Source organism: Corvus kubaryi, unplaced genomic scaffold (assembly GCF_017639235.1).
Source record: "Corvus kubaryi isolate FWS band 111438036 unplaced genomic scaffold, C.kubaryi_AGA036_p1.0 123, whole genome shotgun sequence".
NCBI classification, from domain to species: domain Eukaryota; kingdom Metazoa; phylum Chordata; class Aves; order Passeriformes; family Corvidae; genus Corvus; species Corvus kubaryi.
Window position 1 is genome coordinate 633,023 of NW_024580658.1, and position 17,044 is coordinate 650,066.

Consider the following 17,044-nt stretch of genomic DNA (forward strand, 5'->3'; position numbering starts at 1 on the left):
CCCGATCCCATGGATCCCTCCCCCTGTCGCGATCCCGCCTTTCACGACACCCCCACACTTCCCCCCCGGTTGTGATCCCCCACTCCCACCCCCGGGCGATCCCCGGTTTCACACCGCCCGGGGGCTGGGCTTGATCCCACCCCGCGGCGATCCCTCAGCCAGCCCCGGGGGTGGTCCTAGATCTGCCCCCCTTGGGGGTTGATCCAAGCCTGGAGCGACTCCCCCCATCCCTTCAGGGTTCATCGAGCCCCGGGTGATCCTCGATCCCACGCTGGTGGGGTCTGCACGCCCCTCATCCACCCCCAGGTGATCCCCCAGCCACCCCAGCACTGATCTCCCTCAGGTGATCCGGGATCCGTCCCCACCAGGGGCTGATCTGGCCCCCCCAGGGATGCCCAGGCCTGGAGGGGCCTGCATCCCCTGGGGTGATCCCACATCCCCTGGGGTGATCCCACATCCCCTCTTCCAGCAGCTGACCTCCCCCAAGGGCCATCCCCGATCCCTCCTGGCACCTGGGGGTTCTGCACCCCTGGGCCGTCCCCGCTGCCCTCCCCGGGTGATCCTCCCTCAGACCCAGCGCCGGGTTCCTCCCAGGAGCCCCTGAACACCCCCTCCCCAAGGGACCCCCCGAGCCTGGATTCCCCCTGGGATCCCCCAGGCCCCGCTTCCCCCCAGGCCTGGGGCCTGCTCCTCCCCCAGGCCTGCGGCCTGTCCCTGAGGGGGATCCCCCTGAGGCCTCCAGCCCTGATCTGCCCTCCAGGGACTCCCCTGGTGGAATCCCCGATGAGGAGCCCCCAGGCTACCATCCTGCCACCCCCCCACCAAGTTTTGGGGTCCTCCTCCCTAGGTTATCCTTCCCCATGGAGCCATAAGATCCTTTCTAATGGGGTCAGAGGGGATCCTTCCCCTGGAGTCCCCCCTGTTGAAATAGCTTCCTGCAGCTTGTTCTCCCCCCTTGGGAGACCCCTGAATCCCCCCGAGGTCTCCAAATGCCCCCCCTGCCATCTCCCTTGGATCTGGGGGACCACTCTCTTCTCCAAGCATGTCCCCACCTGTGGGGAGGATTTTGCTAGATCTGTGGTGGGCCTTCCTTTGAAACCCCCATTTTGTGGGGGGGAGAGAACCCCCTTAGAGGAGATCCCTTGGAGCCCTGTTGACTCAGATCCTCTTGATCCCGGGTTTTTGGATCCCACCCACCCCAGGGAGCCACCTTGAATCTGTCTCCTCTGGGATTTATTGGGATCCCTCTCAGATCCTACCCTCCACCTTGGGGACAAACCCCTGGACCCTTCTCCCCTGTCTACACACCCATTTTCTCCGCCCCTCACCAGTGTGGGGGTCACATCACCATTAAGGATCCCCCTTCCTGGAGCTCTCCCCAAACCTCTCAGGGATGGGTGGTGGGGGTATTCCAGCACCTCATTCACCGGGGAGTGGAGAGGATGGACAGAGCCTGGATCGAGCTCCCCCCACTTCCCGTTAGAGCTGGGGGCCCCCCTGTCACGGTGGGGATGCCTAGCAGGGTTCTCCCTTTCCTTGCAGAGCTGTGCGGGAGTGATTTTGGGAAGAGGGTGAGGAGGGAGCCCGCGGGACCGTCCTGGGCACAGGCAGGTGGAGGATGAACGGCGAAGCCGAGTGCCCTGCAGACCTGGAAATGACAGCTCCCAAAAACCAAGGTGAGCCCCCCCGCAGCCCCCCTCAACATGACAGTGCTCCCGCGGGAATTCTGCTGCCGTGCTTAAAAATAATAATAAAAAACCTCAGAGCGCCGCTTTTCTCAGAGGGATGGGGAGGAGAAGGGATGGAGAAGGAGGAGGGATGGAGGATCCGTGATCCCGACTGCCAGTGGATCGAGGCGGGGGGGGGAATCTGCCTCTCCGAGTTCTGATCTGCCACGGGGAACACGCTCACATGTGTACGAGCACACGGATTCATGCTCCGCTGCACCTGCAGCCCCTTGGCACTGGGATGCTCTTTTGAGGGGCTGGTGTTTCGGGTGGATTGGGAAGGGGGGGCTGGCACAGAGGTGCTGCCCTCCCTGCTCACATCTGGGCTGCATTAAAAGCCAAGCCGTTACCTTGGGCCTCCAGCTTCCAGACCCCAGCATGACATCAGAGCTTCAGCTTTTATTGGAAAAGGGGCAGGAAAACAAGGGAAAAAGAAGGATGTTTATCTAGGGCAGCTCGCAGGGCTCTGCCACTCCACCCCTCAGAAACCTCCCGGGCCCCCCCCAAAGATCTGGAGCGCCGTCCAGCCCCTCACACCTGCCAGGTCCCCCCGATTTTCCTCCTTCCTTGCTGCAGTCGGGGTAGTTGCCTCGAGCGAACCCGGCTGGAGCACGTGTCCTTCTCCGGGACTTTAGATGGATTTAATTACACCGGGGCAGCTTTCCTAATATAGACCCGGCCCGGCTGGTGCCAGGAGAGCCAGGATAAATCGGTCCCAGGGCACAGACAACCCCATTCATCCTGGTGGGTGAACACCGCAGTTCCAGCGTTCTTCAGCAAGCCCCCGGTTGAGGGAGGGGAACAGAGGGATGGAGGGCTGAGTGTGGGGGTCCCTGTTGTCCCCACTCTGCTGCCAGCGAGGATTTTGGGATGTTTCCAGTGTTTTTTTATGTATTCCTTTGGGATGTGGTTATGCCGGCTGTCTGCCGGCGGGGGGTTCACGCGGGGCCAAAGGTCTCCGGGTGTTTCTGCATTTGAGGGGGGAAACTGAGGCACTGGGCTTGATGGGGGCAGGTTTGGGGGGGTGTCTCGTCCCCTTCTCCATCTCTTCTGGATTTTTGTGGCTGTGCTGGTTTTGGTAATTCCTCCTGATTTCTGCAAGTGAAGTTGGCACCAGCTTCCCAGCCCTGTTCTGCCTCATTGGTCCTTGCCTGGGAGGCCTGGAAAGTGGATGGGAAAAACAGGAAGACAGAATTTGGGACTGTGTTCTCCTTCTCGCAGCTCTGATCTCCCCCAGCCCTGTAGGGAATGGGGTTTTCCCATCTCTTTTCCATCTTTGTGGTGTTTTGGGATGAAGCCAGGAACATGGCGACACACCCCAAGCCACCGGGCTCCCTGCTTTCCAGGGGAGCTCTTTCCGTCTTCTCCCTCCATATGAAGCCCTAATGAGGTCACTGTAGGGACCAGCTGGATCCTAAGCTGTTCCTGCGTTGACCCCCAACCAGGCAGGTCCAGGAGGGGAAATGGGATGGGGGGTCAGGTCCTGGCTATGCTCCCTTCACCAGGTCCCATGTGTCCTTTAACATCCCTTGCTTGGATTTGGGATTCCAGGGGAGTTGTCCTTCCTCAGACCCCTGCAAGGGCAGGAGGTGGAGGTGGTTTTGCTCATGTTGAGTCTTGAGTGGAGGGAGAGCTGCAGCTGAAGGAATCTCTGCAGCTGGATATTTCTGGGAGCTTGGTTTCATTCCTGGAGATGGAGGGAGAGATGCTCCACTCAAATCCATGACCAGCCACACTGTCCCCATCTCTTCAGAATCCTCTCTGTCCCACTGTCCCCATCTCTGCGGTGCTCCATGTCCCACAGGCAGCTCCAAACGCCTCAGCCTTCACCTGGCAGAGATGTGAGGCAGGGAAAGCTGTGGTGAGCCAGTCCTGCACCGCCAGAATCCCGGGTGCCCACCCCGGGATGAGGCAGCCAGGGCTGTGTGGGCGGGTGGCTCCGGGCTCTGCTCCTCCTCCGGCCCATCCCCAGGGACTTTTCCTTCCGCTCCCAGGCCCCGCTGCATTCCCCAGGGCCACCCATATTTGCAGAGCACCCCGGGCTGTGCTCCCCAGCTGGCATGGAAGTTTGGAGCAGGGAGGAATTCCCCTGGCATTCAGGGCTGGGATATCCTGCCTGTTGCCTGTCCCGGCACGGTGCTGCTGCCTGTCCTGGCCTCACGGTTGCTCCAGGCTCTCTGGCTTTGCCATGTGCCCGTCCCACCATTCCAGTAACTTGTCCCTATGGGAGCTGGGGATGCTCCTCCCAGCAGCTTGGGGGATGTTGGGTGACATAAACATCATCCCTGCACTGTCAGGGACCCCTCTGTGAGACGGGAGGGCTGTGCTGGGCTCTGTCCCCCCTCACTCTGTGGTGTGGGAGCTTTGACCTTGGTAGAGGTCACCATGGAGCTGGGCCCAGGTGATGGCAAAGCTCTCCGAGGTGCAGGAAAAGCAGCGCTGGGGTTTTCCCATTGCTCTGGACACATCTTTTCCACTTGGAAAGTGGGTTTCCCTGTTTCCTGCTTGGCTGGAGAGCTCATTGCTCCCATGTCGCTCCGCAGGGCGTAGGAAATCGCCCTCTGCTCCCGTGCAGCAGAGCCGTCCCTTATCTGATGGTTTTCTGGGATGAGCAAGTCTCTCTGGTTTGCACTGAGTGGAATTTCTAGCTTTGCCTGGATTGTTTTGGCCCATAGAAAGTTGCTTGAGGGTGATGGAAACAGCCACTTCCCTTTGATCTTTAATCTCGAGAGGCAGCATGTGGAGATTACGTGTCCTGGCGTGCAGTTCGGAGTGGCACGCCGGGAGCTGTAGTCCCGGTATCCTGCTGGGAAGGGAAGGCAAGGGAAGGGAAAAGGCTGCCTGCCCCTGGCTGATCCTGTTTCTTGCTGCTCAGACCGCTGGTCGCAGGAGGACATGCTGACCCTCCTGGAGTGCATGAAGAATAACCTGCCCTCCAACGACGGGAGCAAGTTCAAAACCACCGAGTCCCACCTGGACTGGGAAAAAGTGGCTTTCAAGGACTTCTCAGGGGAGATGTGCAAGATGAAGTGGATGGAGATTTCTAACGAGGTAATGGACACCACATGGGGCTTTGTGGGGACTTTGTGACAGGGTCTGAGTGTCCCGCTGACATTCCTAGGGCTGTTGGAATTGCCCAAGTTGAGTGCCCAGAGCCCTTGGCCATTGGTGCCGGCACCGTCCCTCTCCTGTCAGCACTGTGACATCAGCATCCTCAGAGGGGCTGGGATCCGTCATTTTTGGGGTAGCATTACAAAACCCAGTGGGTTTCTGCCATGCCGGGGATCTGCCCTGTCTGCTGTTCAAGTCTTTGTTTCTTCATTCCACACAGGTGAGGAAATTCCGGACCCTCACAGAGCTCATTATGGATGCTGAAGAGCATGTGAAGAATCCTTACAAAGGCAAAAAGCTCAAGGTATTGGTCAGGAATTAAGATCACTCCCTAAAGGGTGACCCCACACTTCCCCAGGATGGGGGGCTGTCACCGCTGTGGCACCTCAGATCCACGTGGCTCCGCTGTGGGAGCCCCTGCAGGCACCTCACTGCCCGTAATCCCGGTGTCCGGCTGCCCAAGGCTCCGGAGGCCGCGGCGCTGGGCCCGGGCCAAGTCCCGGGTACATTTAATATGGCCGGCTGTGCTGCTGGCAGCCTGCGTCCAAGTTTAGCTCCAGAGGGGCCGGGAGGCTGCCGTCCTATTCCTGGCCTGCCGGGTGCTTTAGACCAGGTGGCCCTGGGGCAGCCGATGCTCCATCCCTGGGAGTTGGGTCCCATCCCCTCCTCCTGCCTCAGTGTCCCCTCTCGCTCTGTGCTGACGGCTCTGGATGGCTGGAGGCCGCTCCCAAGGTTCCCAGCCGTGGGATACTGCAGTTCCTTGGGGAGCCCTTGTTCCCAGCAGTTTCCCCCTCCTTGCCTGCCATACCTGGATCGCCAGCAAGGCTGGATGGAGGCAGGTGCCCCTGGAGCTAGGGAGCCGTGGGTTTGGCTGTGCCCCTGTGGTGCTGCCAGCTCTGTGCTCAGTGTCCTCCACTCTGCTGTCTCCCCAGAAACATCCCGACTTCCCCAAGAAGCCCCTGACTCCCTATTTCCGCTTCTTCATGGAGAAGCGAGCCAAATACGCCAAGCTTCACCCCGAAATGAGCAACCTGGATCTCACCAAGATCCTGTCTAAGAAATACAAGGAGCTTCCTGAGAAGAAGAAGGTATGGAGGGGGGTCAGCAAGCCCCTTCCCACCATGTGCCTCTGTGTGCTGGGCTCTGCCCAGCTCTTCCAGTAAAAGCAGCAGAGCCCAGGCTCTGCCTGGTGAGGGCTTAATCCAGCTCTGGATGGGAGAAGCCAGGCGTTCATTTAGTCCCGTCAGACCTGTAAGACTTCCTTGGCTTTTCCTGTCCTGGTTCCCAGGATCTGTGGGGTGGAGGCTGGTTGGGTCTGTCCGTTGGTCCGTCTCTTCCCGCTGGACCTGGATGGTGGCTTTGCCGTTGGGTGGATCCGTGTTTAATGCTGGGGTTGAGGCACACGCCCCGCTGTGCCACCCTGTCCAGGCAAGGGACACAGGGACAGGCTCTGGGAGATGCTGGGAGCAGAGATCTGCCCACCTGGAGATGCCAGAGCCTGGGCAGGGCTTTGGGGTCCCCCAACTTTCAGTCTGGGGCATCCAGGAAAAGTCCAGGGCACAAAGTGCCACTGTGCCCTTTCCAGGGCTACTGGGGTGCACAGAGAGGGGAGATACCCGGCTGCTGAATCCCTGGGCAGGCTGGAAACCCTCCACAGGACCATTCCCTGGGCTGGGGAGCCCTTGAGTCCCTCTTGGGGTGGTGGGATGCCCAGCCAGGTCGACAGGGATGTATCTTCCTGCCCGTTCCTGGTGCTGACATCCCTCTCCGCCTCTGCGGTGGCTTTGTGTCCCCAGATGAAATATATCCAGGACTTCCAGAGAGAGAAGCAGGAGTTTGAGAGGAACTTGGCGAGGTTCAGGTGAGCAGGCAGCCCCCCCGCCCCCCATATTTTCCTGGGCCCCTCCAGGCAGATCCAGATTCCCCTCCTGTGCATAGCTCACGGAGGAAGCCCTAATGGGCCTTTGGCTTGAAGAGAAGAGGGAATTCAGCCAAAAAAGAGCAAGGAAAAGGTGTCTGGAAGCATCCCTCCGGCTGGGAGACTGGATGAGGGGGAGAGCAGAGGACCAGCCATGTTCTGGAGGTCTGCAGGGTGGGGACAGGAGCCCTGCCACCAGCACTGATAAGAACTGAAGTGTCCCCCCAGTCACTCCAGACCTTCCCCTTGGACATGGTTGCTGTGATCCAGGTGGATCCCGGCTTTCCCAATGACCTGCTGCTGCTTCAGGGTTACCGCTGAGCCCAGGGATGCCTTTAGCCAATGCTCCCCAAGGAGGGACAAACTTAAATCTCTCCTAAAACCCTCCTGCTCTTTTTTGGGACCCCCCAGTACCTGAGCCCATGGAGGCTCAGCCCTGCAGTGACAGTCACCCCTTAGCAGGCAGCTTTAGGAGTGCTCTCCTTGCCACTGCCACCTCCCTGATGCTCTCCCTTCCCTACCTCCCTGCCTGGTAAAGGGAAGACCACCCGGATCTCATCCAGAACGCCAAGAAATCCGACGTCCCCGAAAAACCCAAGACCCCCCAGCAGCTGTGGTACAACCACGAGAAGAAGATCTACTTGAAAGTGCGTCCAGATGTGAGTACGGTGGGTGGGAGTGAGTGTGAGTGTGAGTGTTGGGGGGTCCCAGACCCCGCTGCCGGGGGACAGGAGGGGAAGGGAGAGAAGCATTTTAGGGGGTCGGGATGGAGGACACCGCTAGGAGCTCCCGGAGCCTGGACCGAGGTAAGGAGGGGCTCTGCACACCTGGAAGAGGCTCAGGGATCCAGCCTCCACTTTTTGCCAGGAAGGGGTGACCACAGCCTGAGTCAGGGCAGGAAAGGATTCCAGCACAGACATCCACCTCTGGCCATGCCCCCCACTCCCACGCACCCCCACGGCTCCCAGCCGCCCCGTGCCGGGTGCCGTCAGGCCCCACCAGGCCACGCCATTTTTTTGCCATTTTTTTGCCATTTTTTTTTTAATTCCTCTTTTTTTTTTGAATTTTACCCCTCTGCCCTCACCTCTGGCTTTGGGTTTTCAGGCCACCACGAAGGAGGTGAAAGAGTCGCTGGGCAAGCAGTGGTCTCAACTCTCGGATAAAAAGAGGCTGAAATGGATTCATAAGGCCCTGGAACAGCGGAAGGAGTACGAGGTAGGGAGCAGCCTCACCCGGTCCCCTCCACACTCGTCCCAACATTCACTCCGAGCCGCTCTGCATCCCAGCCCTGCGTGGCCTCTCCCGATAGCCAGCGTGGGGGTTCAGGCAGGTCCCGGCAGGTCCCTAGTGAGGCTGAGCCCTGCCTCTCCAGCCGTGTGCGGGGCAGGCAGCAGGATCCCTGGGCACAGGATTGATTAGGGCAGTGGTTGGCTTCTCTCTCCTCCTCCTCCGGCCCCGGCAGGCGGGGGTGGCAGCCCCTCTGACCGCTCTCTGCTCTCCACAGGAGATCATGCGGGATTACATCCAGAAGCACCCGGAGCTGAACATCAGCGAGGAGGGGATCACCCGCTCCACCCTCACCAAGGCCGAGCGGCAGCTTAAGGACAAGTTCGACGGACGACCCACGAAGCCACCCCCGTGAGTCCTGTCCCTCACGGAGCCGTGGCCTGGGTGGATGCTGGTTCTTGCCAACGAGGACACTGAGACTTGGGAAGCCCAGATAACTTCTGGGAGCACAGACATAGGGGGGTTAGATGGCATTTATAGGACAAATCTTGTCATGGTCAGGCCTGGGAGCAGGCTGCCCAGGGCGGAGGTGGAGTCACCATCCCTGGAAGTGTTCAAAAAGTGTGGATGTGACACTTGAGGTCAGGGTTTAGTGTGGGCTTGGCAGTGTTAGTTAATGGTTGGACTCAGTGATCTGAGAGGGCTTTTCCAGCCTTAATGATTACATGATTCCATGATGATCCCATTAAACTAGTCCTTAAATGTACATTAAATGCACATCCTGGGGAGAATCTGTGGGACAGAACCACCACGATGCATCAGATGCACCGTCATACTCTGGGTTTTAGGGGGTGATCCAGCCCCCAGCTGCCCTAAAACACAGGTACCTCACTTCCCTGCCTGGTGCAACCCAGCTGGGAGGTTTTGGGGAGGCTTTTAGCACCCAGCCTGCTCCACAGGGGCAGATTTTCCCTAACACTGGGCCCCTCTGTGGGTTTTTCAGGAATAGCTACTCCCTGTACTGTGCAGAGCTGATGGCCAACATGAAAGATGTGCCCAGCACAGAGCGGATGGTGCTGTGCAGCCAGCAGTGGAAGCTGCTCTCCCAGAAGGAAAAGGATGCCTACCACAAAAAATGTGACCAGGTGAGTGGCTGAGGATGGACAGGTGGGGGGAGAGGCAGGTGGGCACCAGTGCTGTGGGGAAGGAACAGCTGGATGGGAGAGTCTGGGCTACAAATATCCCTGGAAACGAGCCCCTCACCCTTCCTCAGTCCCTGTGCTTGTCTGTGTCACCGACTGTCCCTGAGGTCCTCGGTCACCTCCCCTTGATCCTGGCTCCTGTGTGGGACAAACAGATGGCCCAGGTGGAGGATGCTGTTGCCGAGGGAGTGAGGCTGGGTCAGGGGCTGCAGGAGGCAGGGATGGAGTGAGGGATCTCTTTGTAACCGTACGTCTCCATCTTCCTTCAGAAAAAGAAAGACTATGAGATCGAGCTGCTCCGCTTCCTGGAGGTGAGTGAAGAGGGGGTGCAGGAGAGCCCGAATCTGGCAATGGGCGACTCTGCCCAGGGACTGGGATAGCTTAAATGGGGGGCTGCCCTCTTTGCTCCCCCAAAACATGTCTGAGCCCAGCCGTGGGTGCTGTGCAGATGGCTGCACATAGCCTTGACCTTCCGGCTGTCCTAATGCCTGGCCCGGTGTCTTCCAGTTGGGCAGTGGGAGGTGAGGGTGGGCCTCCCAGCTGGGAGGGGAGCTGGGGTGAGCAGAGGGCTGGAGCTGGAGGGGAGGGTGTTCAGTGGCGGTGGCTGTGCAGCGTCTCACTTCCTTCCCTCGCTGGGGCGTGGGCGGGGGAGCCACACCGAGGCCACCCCGGCATCGTCCCCGTCCCTGGGCGGACGTGACGCGGCCCCGGCTGCGGCTGCAGGGGCACAGGGTGGAAAACCCAGGGGTGTGCCCGGATCCAGGCACCTGCCCACCTGCTTTCACTGAGAAACGGCTGAAGCGGGATGGGGACAGAGCTGGGGCAGAGGGACACTGCCCAGATAGGGGGTGACAGCATGGGGACCCCCACGCTGTACATGTGCAGTTCCAGATGCTGGTCCTGACTGCTGGGACAGGATTTGGATCAGGACACCCAAGTGCATTAATCCCCTTCCCCAGTGTCCCTATTCCCCGATCGCCTCAGAGCCTCATTAGCGCTGGGCTTCCAATGATGTCTCTCCTCCTGTGCCCCCCAGAGCCTGCCCGAGGAGGAGCAGCAGCGGGTGCTGGGCGAGGAGAAGATGCTGGGCAGCAATCGGAAAGGGGCGACGAGTCCTGCATCCAAAAAATCTTCACCAGAGACCGGCAAGGTGGGAGCGGCACCAGGAGGGACGGGGCAGCACCTGCCAGAGGCTTGGGATGGGGTTGTGCATCTCAAGGGGCTTTGAGGGCTTTGGTCCCTCGGTGGGCTCGCCCCCCCTCACAGCCCCGTGTGCCCCCTCAGGCCAGCTCAGAGAAGCCCAAGCGGCCCATCTCAGCCATGTTCATCTTCTCGGAGGAGAAGCGGAAGCAGCTGCAGGAGGAGCGGCCGGAGCTGTCGGAGAGCGAGCTGACCCGGCTCCTGGCCCGCATGTGGAACGACCTCTCCGAGAAGAAGAAGGTTGGCACCATCCCTCTACTCCTCCTCCATCCCCATCTCCACTGCTCCCTTGGGCATCTCGGGCAGTCCAGGGGATGCTCCTGTCCTTGTCCTGCTCCAAGGGGCACAAATGTCCCCCAGAGCATCACAGTGAGCTGTCACACAGGTGCCAGTGTTGGCACCAAGGGGCACCACTGGCTGTGCTCCTCCCTCTCATCACCTGGGGGTCAAAACCCACCAGATAAAGAAACCTCAGAGCTTCAGTTTTAAGGCTTTGGTGGTTTTCCTGACGGGGGGAGTCCGGAGATGGGGTTGGGGTTGGTGGGGGGGCTGTCAATGCTACTGTGGGGGCAGTGCTGGGGGAGCTCCAGTTCCCTCCTGGTGTTTGGCAGCTGTGCCCCTGCCGTGCCCCCTCACCCCCTGTGCCCCCTGCCCAGGCCAAGTACAAGGCGCGGGAGGCGGCGATGAAGGCACAGTCGGAGAAGAAGCACGGCTCGGATAAAGAGGAGCGCGGGAAGCTGCCCGAGTCTCCCAAAACTGCCGAAGAGATCTGGCAACAGAGCGTCATCGGGGACTACCTGGCTCGTTTCAAGGTGAGGAGTGGGCTGGGAAAGGGGCTGGAGGGTGGCAGGGTCATCACTCCCACCTGCAGGAATTCCCATGTGCTTTCTCCCTGGGTCTCACACCTGGGTTTGGGCTGGGAGCTGTGGGGAGGACGGGAGTCACAGAGGGAGCAGTGCTCCAGCGGCAGCACCCCAATGTCCCAGGGGTTTTGGGTGCGTCTGATGCATCGTGGCGGTTCTGTCCCACAGAACGACCGGGGCAAAGCGCTGAAGGCCATGGAGGCCACTTGGAACAACATGGAAAAGAAGGAGAAACTGATGTGGATCAAGAAGGCGGCGGAGGATCAGAAGCGATACGAGGTGGGTCCCTGTCCCGTCCTGTCCTTCGCCACGTCCCTCACCTGGTGCTGCCCCTCTCCCTGACCTTCTCTCTCTCCTGTGGCTCAGAGGGAGCTGAGCGAGATGCGGGCCCCTCCGTGCTCCACCAACTCCACCAAGAAAATGAAGTTCCAGGGAGAGCCAAAGAAACCCCCCATGTGAGTACCTGGGGGGTGAAAAACGGGGTCTGCCGTGCTGGTGGGAAGAGCCTGGAACAAGAGGAGGGAGGGTGGTGGGGACCCCAGGGTGGGTGGATGGGGGTTATGGACACCTGGGCTGTCTGTGCCCGCTGTCCCAGCCTGGTCCCTGCGCTCTCCCTGTACAGGAACGGTTACCAGAAGTTCTCCCAGGAGCTCCTGTCCAACGGGGAGCTGAACCACCTCCCGCTGAAGGAGCGGATGGTGGAGATCGGCAGCCGCTGGCAGCGCATCTCCCAGGGCCAGAAGGACCACTACAAAAAGCTGGCAGAGGAGCAGCAGAAACAGTACAAGGTGCACCTCGACATCTGGCTCAAGGTGGGTGCTGGACCCCCCATGCCTGGTGGGAGGCTCTGGGGTCTGCTGGTTTTGGGGATGATGCTTGGCGTGGTCTCTGTTCCCACCCCTCCTCCGAAAACCACCATTGCCAGACACTTTTTTGACATTTTGTAACTTAAAAGGATAAAAAGTTATATACATGAGGAGGGTGTGCCATGTGCTAGAGCCCTTCCCTGCTCCATCCCCTGTCCCGTCCCATGCCCGCCCATCCCTGACTGTGTCCGTGTCCCCACAGAGCCTCTCGCCCCAGGAGCGGGCTGCATACAAGGAGCACATTTCCAACGTGAGTATCCACGTGGCACTACTGTGTTCCCGGGAGTCTGGGGGTGGGATGGGGAGCCTGGGGGCTTGGGACTGGGCCGGGGTCAGCCCTGGGTGAGGTTTGGGTGTGCCACACTCCAGAGAGCCCCTCCAGTGAGGATTTGTCCCCATGGCAGCTCAGCAGTGGGATTTTCTCTGGGCTGGACGCTGGGAAGGAGCTGAGCCTGAGCCCTAAAGGGTTTGGTTTTGTTCCCGCAGAAACGCAAGAGCATAGGGAAGATCCGGGGTCCCAACCCCAAGATGAAGCCAACGATGCAGTCCAAGTCGGTGAGTCACGACAGCCCCATGGGGCCACCCAGGCCCCCTCCCTGGGGAGCGCGTCCGGGGGGACCCACACCCCTTGTTTGAGGCGTCCCTTGCCCTTCCAGCTGCCTGCCCTGTCCTCGAGACCATAAGCTTTCCCCAAATCCCTGCTCAGAACCCATCCAGCTCAGATTTTGACCCTGCTCAGGGACCCTTTTTGGTGCAATTCTCAGTGTAAATGGGGAAAGGCTCCCACCAAGGTGTGGGATAGGGAATCACCTGATCTGCTCAATGGATGGAGGAACCCAAAGGTGGATGGTCAAGGATGGGGGTGGGTGCTGCACCCATGGGTGTGGAGGTCCAGGGACTCACCAAGCCCCTCCTGTCCCGCAGGAGTCAGAGGATGATGACGAGGAGGAAGAGGAGGAGGAAGACGACGATGAAGACGAGGATGACGATGATGACAACGGCGACTCGTCAGAGGAAGGCGGCGACTCCTCGGAGTCCAGCAGCGAGGAGGAGAGCGAGGACGGGGATGAGGTGAGGCTGCGGCACGGGGAGGGCACGGGGAGGGCACGGGGCCCCCCTCACCCTCCCCCCGGGCTGGGGGGCAGCCGCAGCCGGGCTCAGATAGATCCGTGGCAGAGGAGCCCCCGGGAAGCAGGGGGACACGGGGAGGAGAAGGGGAACGGGATCCCCCCGGTGTTCCCGGGGAGGGCGCGAGGAGCAGCCGCGGGGCGTAGTCAGGAGCAGCCTCGGGACGTAGAGGTGCGGGGGGTGTGCAGAGCCCCCAGTGAGCAGAGAAAAATCTCCTGTCTTTTTCCTGGTGGAGATACTGAGTCTGGTCTCGGCTCCGTTTGCGCCAGTGTGAATGCCGAGTAAGTCACCAGAGTCAAAGCTTTACACCGGTGCAACTGAAATCAGAGTATGCTGGATGGCGCTGGGGCCAGAAACCGTGTCCGTGCCTTGTGCTCGCCACCGGACAGGTGAGGTGTTTCCACCCCCTCGCTGGTCTCAGCTCACGCCTCTTCCTTCCCTGGCTTTAGAGGGGGGAAACTGAGGCACGAGGCGGGTCGGGTACCCTCCCTCAGATCGTGTAGCGAGGCAGTGGCAGAGGTGAAGGCAGGACCCCCGCGCGCTGCTCCAGCACGTCCCCCCCCGGCACCCCGAGCTGAGCCCTTGCAAACTCACTCCTGGCTCCTGCCCCTCGTCCCTCCTCCTCCACCCCCAGACCCCCGGGGGCAGCGATGGGAGGGTGGGGGTCACACCCCGCGCTCTGTGGGGACCCCGTCGGGGAGGGTGAGCAGGGGACAAGGGAGTGACGGTGGACTAACCCTGCCCTGACCTCCCCCTCCTCTCTGCCACCCCCCTCCCAGAACGACGAGGATGATGAGGATGAGGATGATGAGGATGAGGATGACAACGACTCGGAGGGCAGCAGCAGTTCCTCCTCCTCTTCGGGGGACTCCTCCGACTCCGACTCCAACTGATCGGCCAAGCTCTTCGTAACGTCGTTTGGTTTCTCGGTTTCAGTCCCAAATCCCCCCTGCAGCCCCTCAAAATCCTTCCTTCTCTTCCTCCTGCCCCCCCGTGGTACCCCCAACGCGGGGAGCGGGGGCCGGGGGGACCCCTCCGCCAAGCTCACACTACGGAGGGGGATCAGGGGCTGCTTCCCCCAGGCCGGGGGGCGAGGAGAGAGCCCCCCACCCCTGCCCCCTGCTTTACTCCCGAGGGAAAGCGATTTTTTTTTGGAATTTCATTCTTTCCAGGGGGGTGTCTCTCCATCCCTACCCCCATAACCCCCTCGCTACCAGCTCCGGACTTTCTAGAAAGAGAAGAAAAACACACAGGAAAAAAAAAAAAACCAACAACACCCCCCCATACCTTTTTTTTAATTAAAAATCCCAGAAATGGGAAGAAAATCCCCTCCCCACGCAGCCCCTCCGGCAGCGGGCGCGGAGCACGAGCCGAGGCGCTCAGGACTCAGCCGATGGGACAATGCCTCCTTGCAACCCCCCAGCCCTCTGCGCACCCCCAGCATCTTGGGGGTCCTCCCCACCCCCCAAAAAAACCTTGTACAGTCTGGAAGCTGCCCCGGGAGCTGCCCGGGAACTCCACATCCACGGCACTTGGGAGCGCCGGGGACGGCCAGGACGGTGACCCGCGGCGTGTCCCCGATAGGGTGGGAGGGGCGTGGGGAGGGGGCGTGTGTGTGAGTGCGAGTGGGAGCCGGGGGGGCACCGGGGCCGCCCCCGCCCGGGGCCGGCGGCTCAGCGTGACCAAGGGGGGGCGCGGGGTCCCCCCGCTCTGTTGTCGGTGGTTGTTGTGCCGTTGTATTTTATTTTATTTCGTTTTTGGTTTTTTTTTCCTTTTTATAAAACAAGAAAGATCCATCTTTTATTTTTCATTTCCCCCGCCCCGTTTCCCCCCCACCCCTTTTCCTTCCCACCCCTGTCCCCCGTTTTCCTCTCGGTCTCTGGTGAAGCTGCTCCTCTCCCTTCACCCCAAATCCTGGGGGGGGGGGGACCAGAGCTCCCCTTGCCCCAGTCAGCCCCAGTTAACCCCAGTTACCGCCAGTTCGCGTCCCCCCCGGGGGTCTCAACCCCCCCGGGCCATGCTGTAAATATTGGTGCGGTTTGGGTTTATTTTGGGGGGTCAATGCCCCCCTCCCCGGGAGGGGGATGGGGCCGCGGGGACCGGGGTGGGTGCATGGGGGGTCTGTCAGGGGCCCCCCTTTTTTTTAAGCAGACACGAGCACCAGCAATCCCACGGCACCTCCCTGCAGGGTTCTGTCCCCCCACCCCGTGCCACCCCCAAAAACCCACCCAGTGTCACTGGGGACCCCCACCCTAATTGGGGGGGGGGGGGGCTCAAGATTTGTTCTTTCTGCCCCTCCCCCATCCTGTCCCTGGAGAGGACTTGGGCTGGGGAACAGGATTTGGGGGGCCCCAGAGAAGGGGATGGGGGGCTTGAGGGGGCTTTTTCTCTCTAGGGCTGTAATTTAGCCATTTTTCTCTTCAGCTGAATCTCTGCAGGGGCTTGGGGGGGCAGAGGGGGGGCTCTGCTGCAGGTTTGGGGTTTTGAGGGGAGTCCCTACCCCCCCCCCAGCTCTGTAACACCCCCCAGGTTTGCTGCTCTCAGCACCCCAAATCCCCCACAAAGACATTGGGGAACCCCTCGATGCTGAGGGGGAGGTGGGGGCAACACCCCTTTTTCCTGGCCTCAGTTTGGGCTGAAAAAACACCATTTCGGACAAACTGACCCCAAACCTGGGGGGAAGGGGGTGAACTCGGGTGCTCCCGCACGGACAATCCCCCCGTGTCCCCCCCGGGACCGGGGCCCCGAAGAGAACCCAGATGGTGTCCCCCCCCCCAGTGTCCGTCTGTCTGTCCCTCTGTTTCCTCCTCCCACTTCCCCCAATCCATTTGGGATTTTCCTTTCATTTTCTTCCCAATTTTTAATCGCCGCCCCTCCCAAAATCCCCTAAGGGGAACCCCCCCCATCCCTTTTTTTCTGCTGAATGTACCCAGCACCATCGTGTTTTAGTGGATGTGTTTTTAGTACAAAAAAAAAGACAAAAAAAATTCAACCCCACCTTTTTTTTCCCCACCTTTTTTTCTGTTAAAAAAAAAAAAAAAGTTAAAAAAAATTAAATAATAAAAAAGAAAAATTCTTACAGCGCCGACAATTTGGGAGGGGGTGGAAAGACGTTTGCGCTGCAAGAGAATTCCTGAGTGCATTTTGGCACTGCCACAAAATCCCGGGATCCTTTAGATGGAAGTTCTTGTGAATTACGTTAAAAAAAAAAGGCAAAAAAACACCAAAAAAAAAAAATCATCTTTTTTTTCTAATATTTAAAGAGTGTTTTTGTAGGTTTAAAAAAAAGACAAAAAAAAAAGGAAAAAAAAAAAGAAAAATAATAATGATCCCGACTTGGAATTTGTACGGCTGAGCGGGATGCGGGGGTCGTGTCCCCGGTTTCCTGGTTTGCTTGGGGTTTCGGTTCTTTTTTTGTTTTGTTTTGTTTATTTTTGAGTTTTTTGGGGTTTTTTGTTTTTCCTTATTTTTCTTTTTTTTTTTTTTTGTATAATAAAGTGAAAAATAATGTTTCTGTTCTCATGTCATTACTATAAAAAATAAAACTTTAGGAAAAAACAAAAGGACAAGTGTGAGGAGTGTTCTTCCTCCCTCCCGTGGGACGCACTTGGAGGGGATCCATTGCGAGGGGCAATCCCGAAGGGGTCATTTTGGGGGGATCCACAAGGGTTTGCAGGGACTTCAGTGGGAGTGGGTTGGGGTCTGAAGGCATCCGTGGATCTGGAACGGCCCCGGGATCTCTGAGTGGGGGTCTGTAGGGATGAGAGGATTCACGGGGACAGGGCGAGCCTTGGGATGGGGC

General features: G+C 59.4%; 1 protein-coding gene across 8 annotated transcripts; it reads left to right on the top strand.

Annotated features, from left to right (window-relative positions):
- Positions 1 to 653: 653 nt before the first annotated feature.
- Positions 654 to 15,038, top strand: UBTF (upstream binding transcription factor). 8 transcript variants are annotated; one of them, XM_042014583.1, is made up of 21 exons: positions 654 to 1,676; positions 4,603 to 4,778; positions 5,059 to 5,142; positions 5,771 to 5,926; positions 6,635 to 6,699; positions 7,295 to 7,424; positions 7,861 to 7,971; positions 8,261 to 8,394; positions 8,987 to 9,128; positions 9,455 to 9,496; positions 10,222 to 10,335; positions 10,470 to 10,625; positions 11,042 to 11,197; positions 11,417 to 11,527; positions 11,615 to 11,703; positions 11,871 to 12,060; positions 12,317 to 12,364; positions 12,601 to 12,669; positions 13,039 to 13,185; positions 13,512 to 13,631; positions 14,022 to 15,038. In XM_042014583.1, exons 1-21 carry the CDS (start codon positions 1,619 to 1,621, stop codon positions 14,133 to 14,135), a joined length of 2,412 nt encoding a protein of 803 aa, XP_041870517.1. In that variant the 5' UTR covers positions 654 to 1,618; the 3' UTR covers positions 14,136 to 15,038. The 8 variants fall into 8 exon arrangements, with proteins under 8 accessions (XP_041870517.1, XP_041870610.1, XP_041870693.1 ...); XM_042014676.1 differs by having other exon boundaries at positions 656 to 1,676; positions 7,295 to 7,415; XM_042014759.1 differs by lacking the exon at positions 7,861 to 7,971 and having other exon boundaries at positions 657 to 1,676.
- Positions 15,039 to 17,044: the final 2,006 nt, after the last annotated feature.

Coding starts and splice junctions, on each gene's coding strand:
- UBTF (XM_042014583.1), top strand. CDS start 1,619: ATGAACGGCGAAGCCGAGTGCCCTGCAGACCTGGAAATGACAGCTCCC. Junction 5,143..5,770: donor ACAAAGGCAAAAAGCTCAAG/GTATTGGTCAGG, acceptor CTGTCTCCCCAG/AAACATCCCGACTTCCCCAA. Junction 12,365..12,600: donor ACAAGGAGCACATTTCCAAC/GTGAGTATCCAC, acceptor TTGTTCCCGCAG/AAACGCAAGAGCATAGGGAA.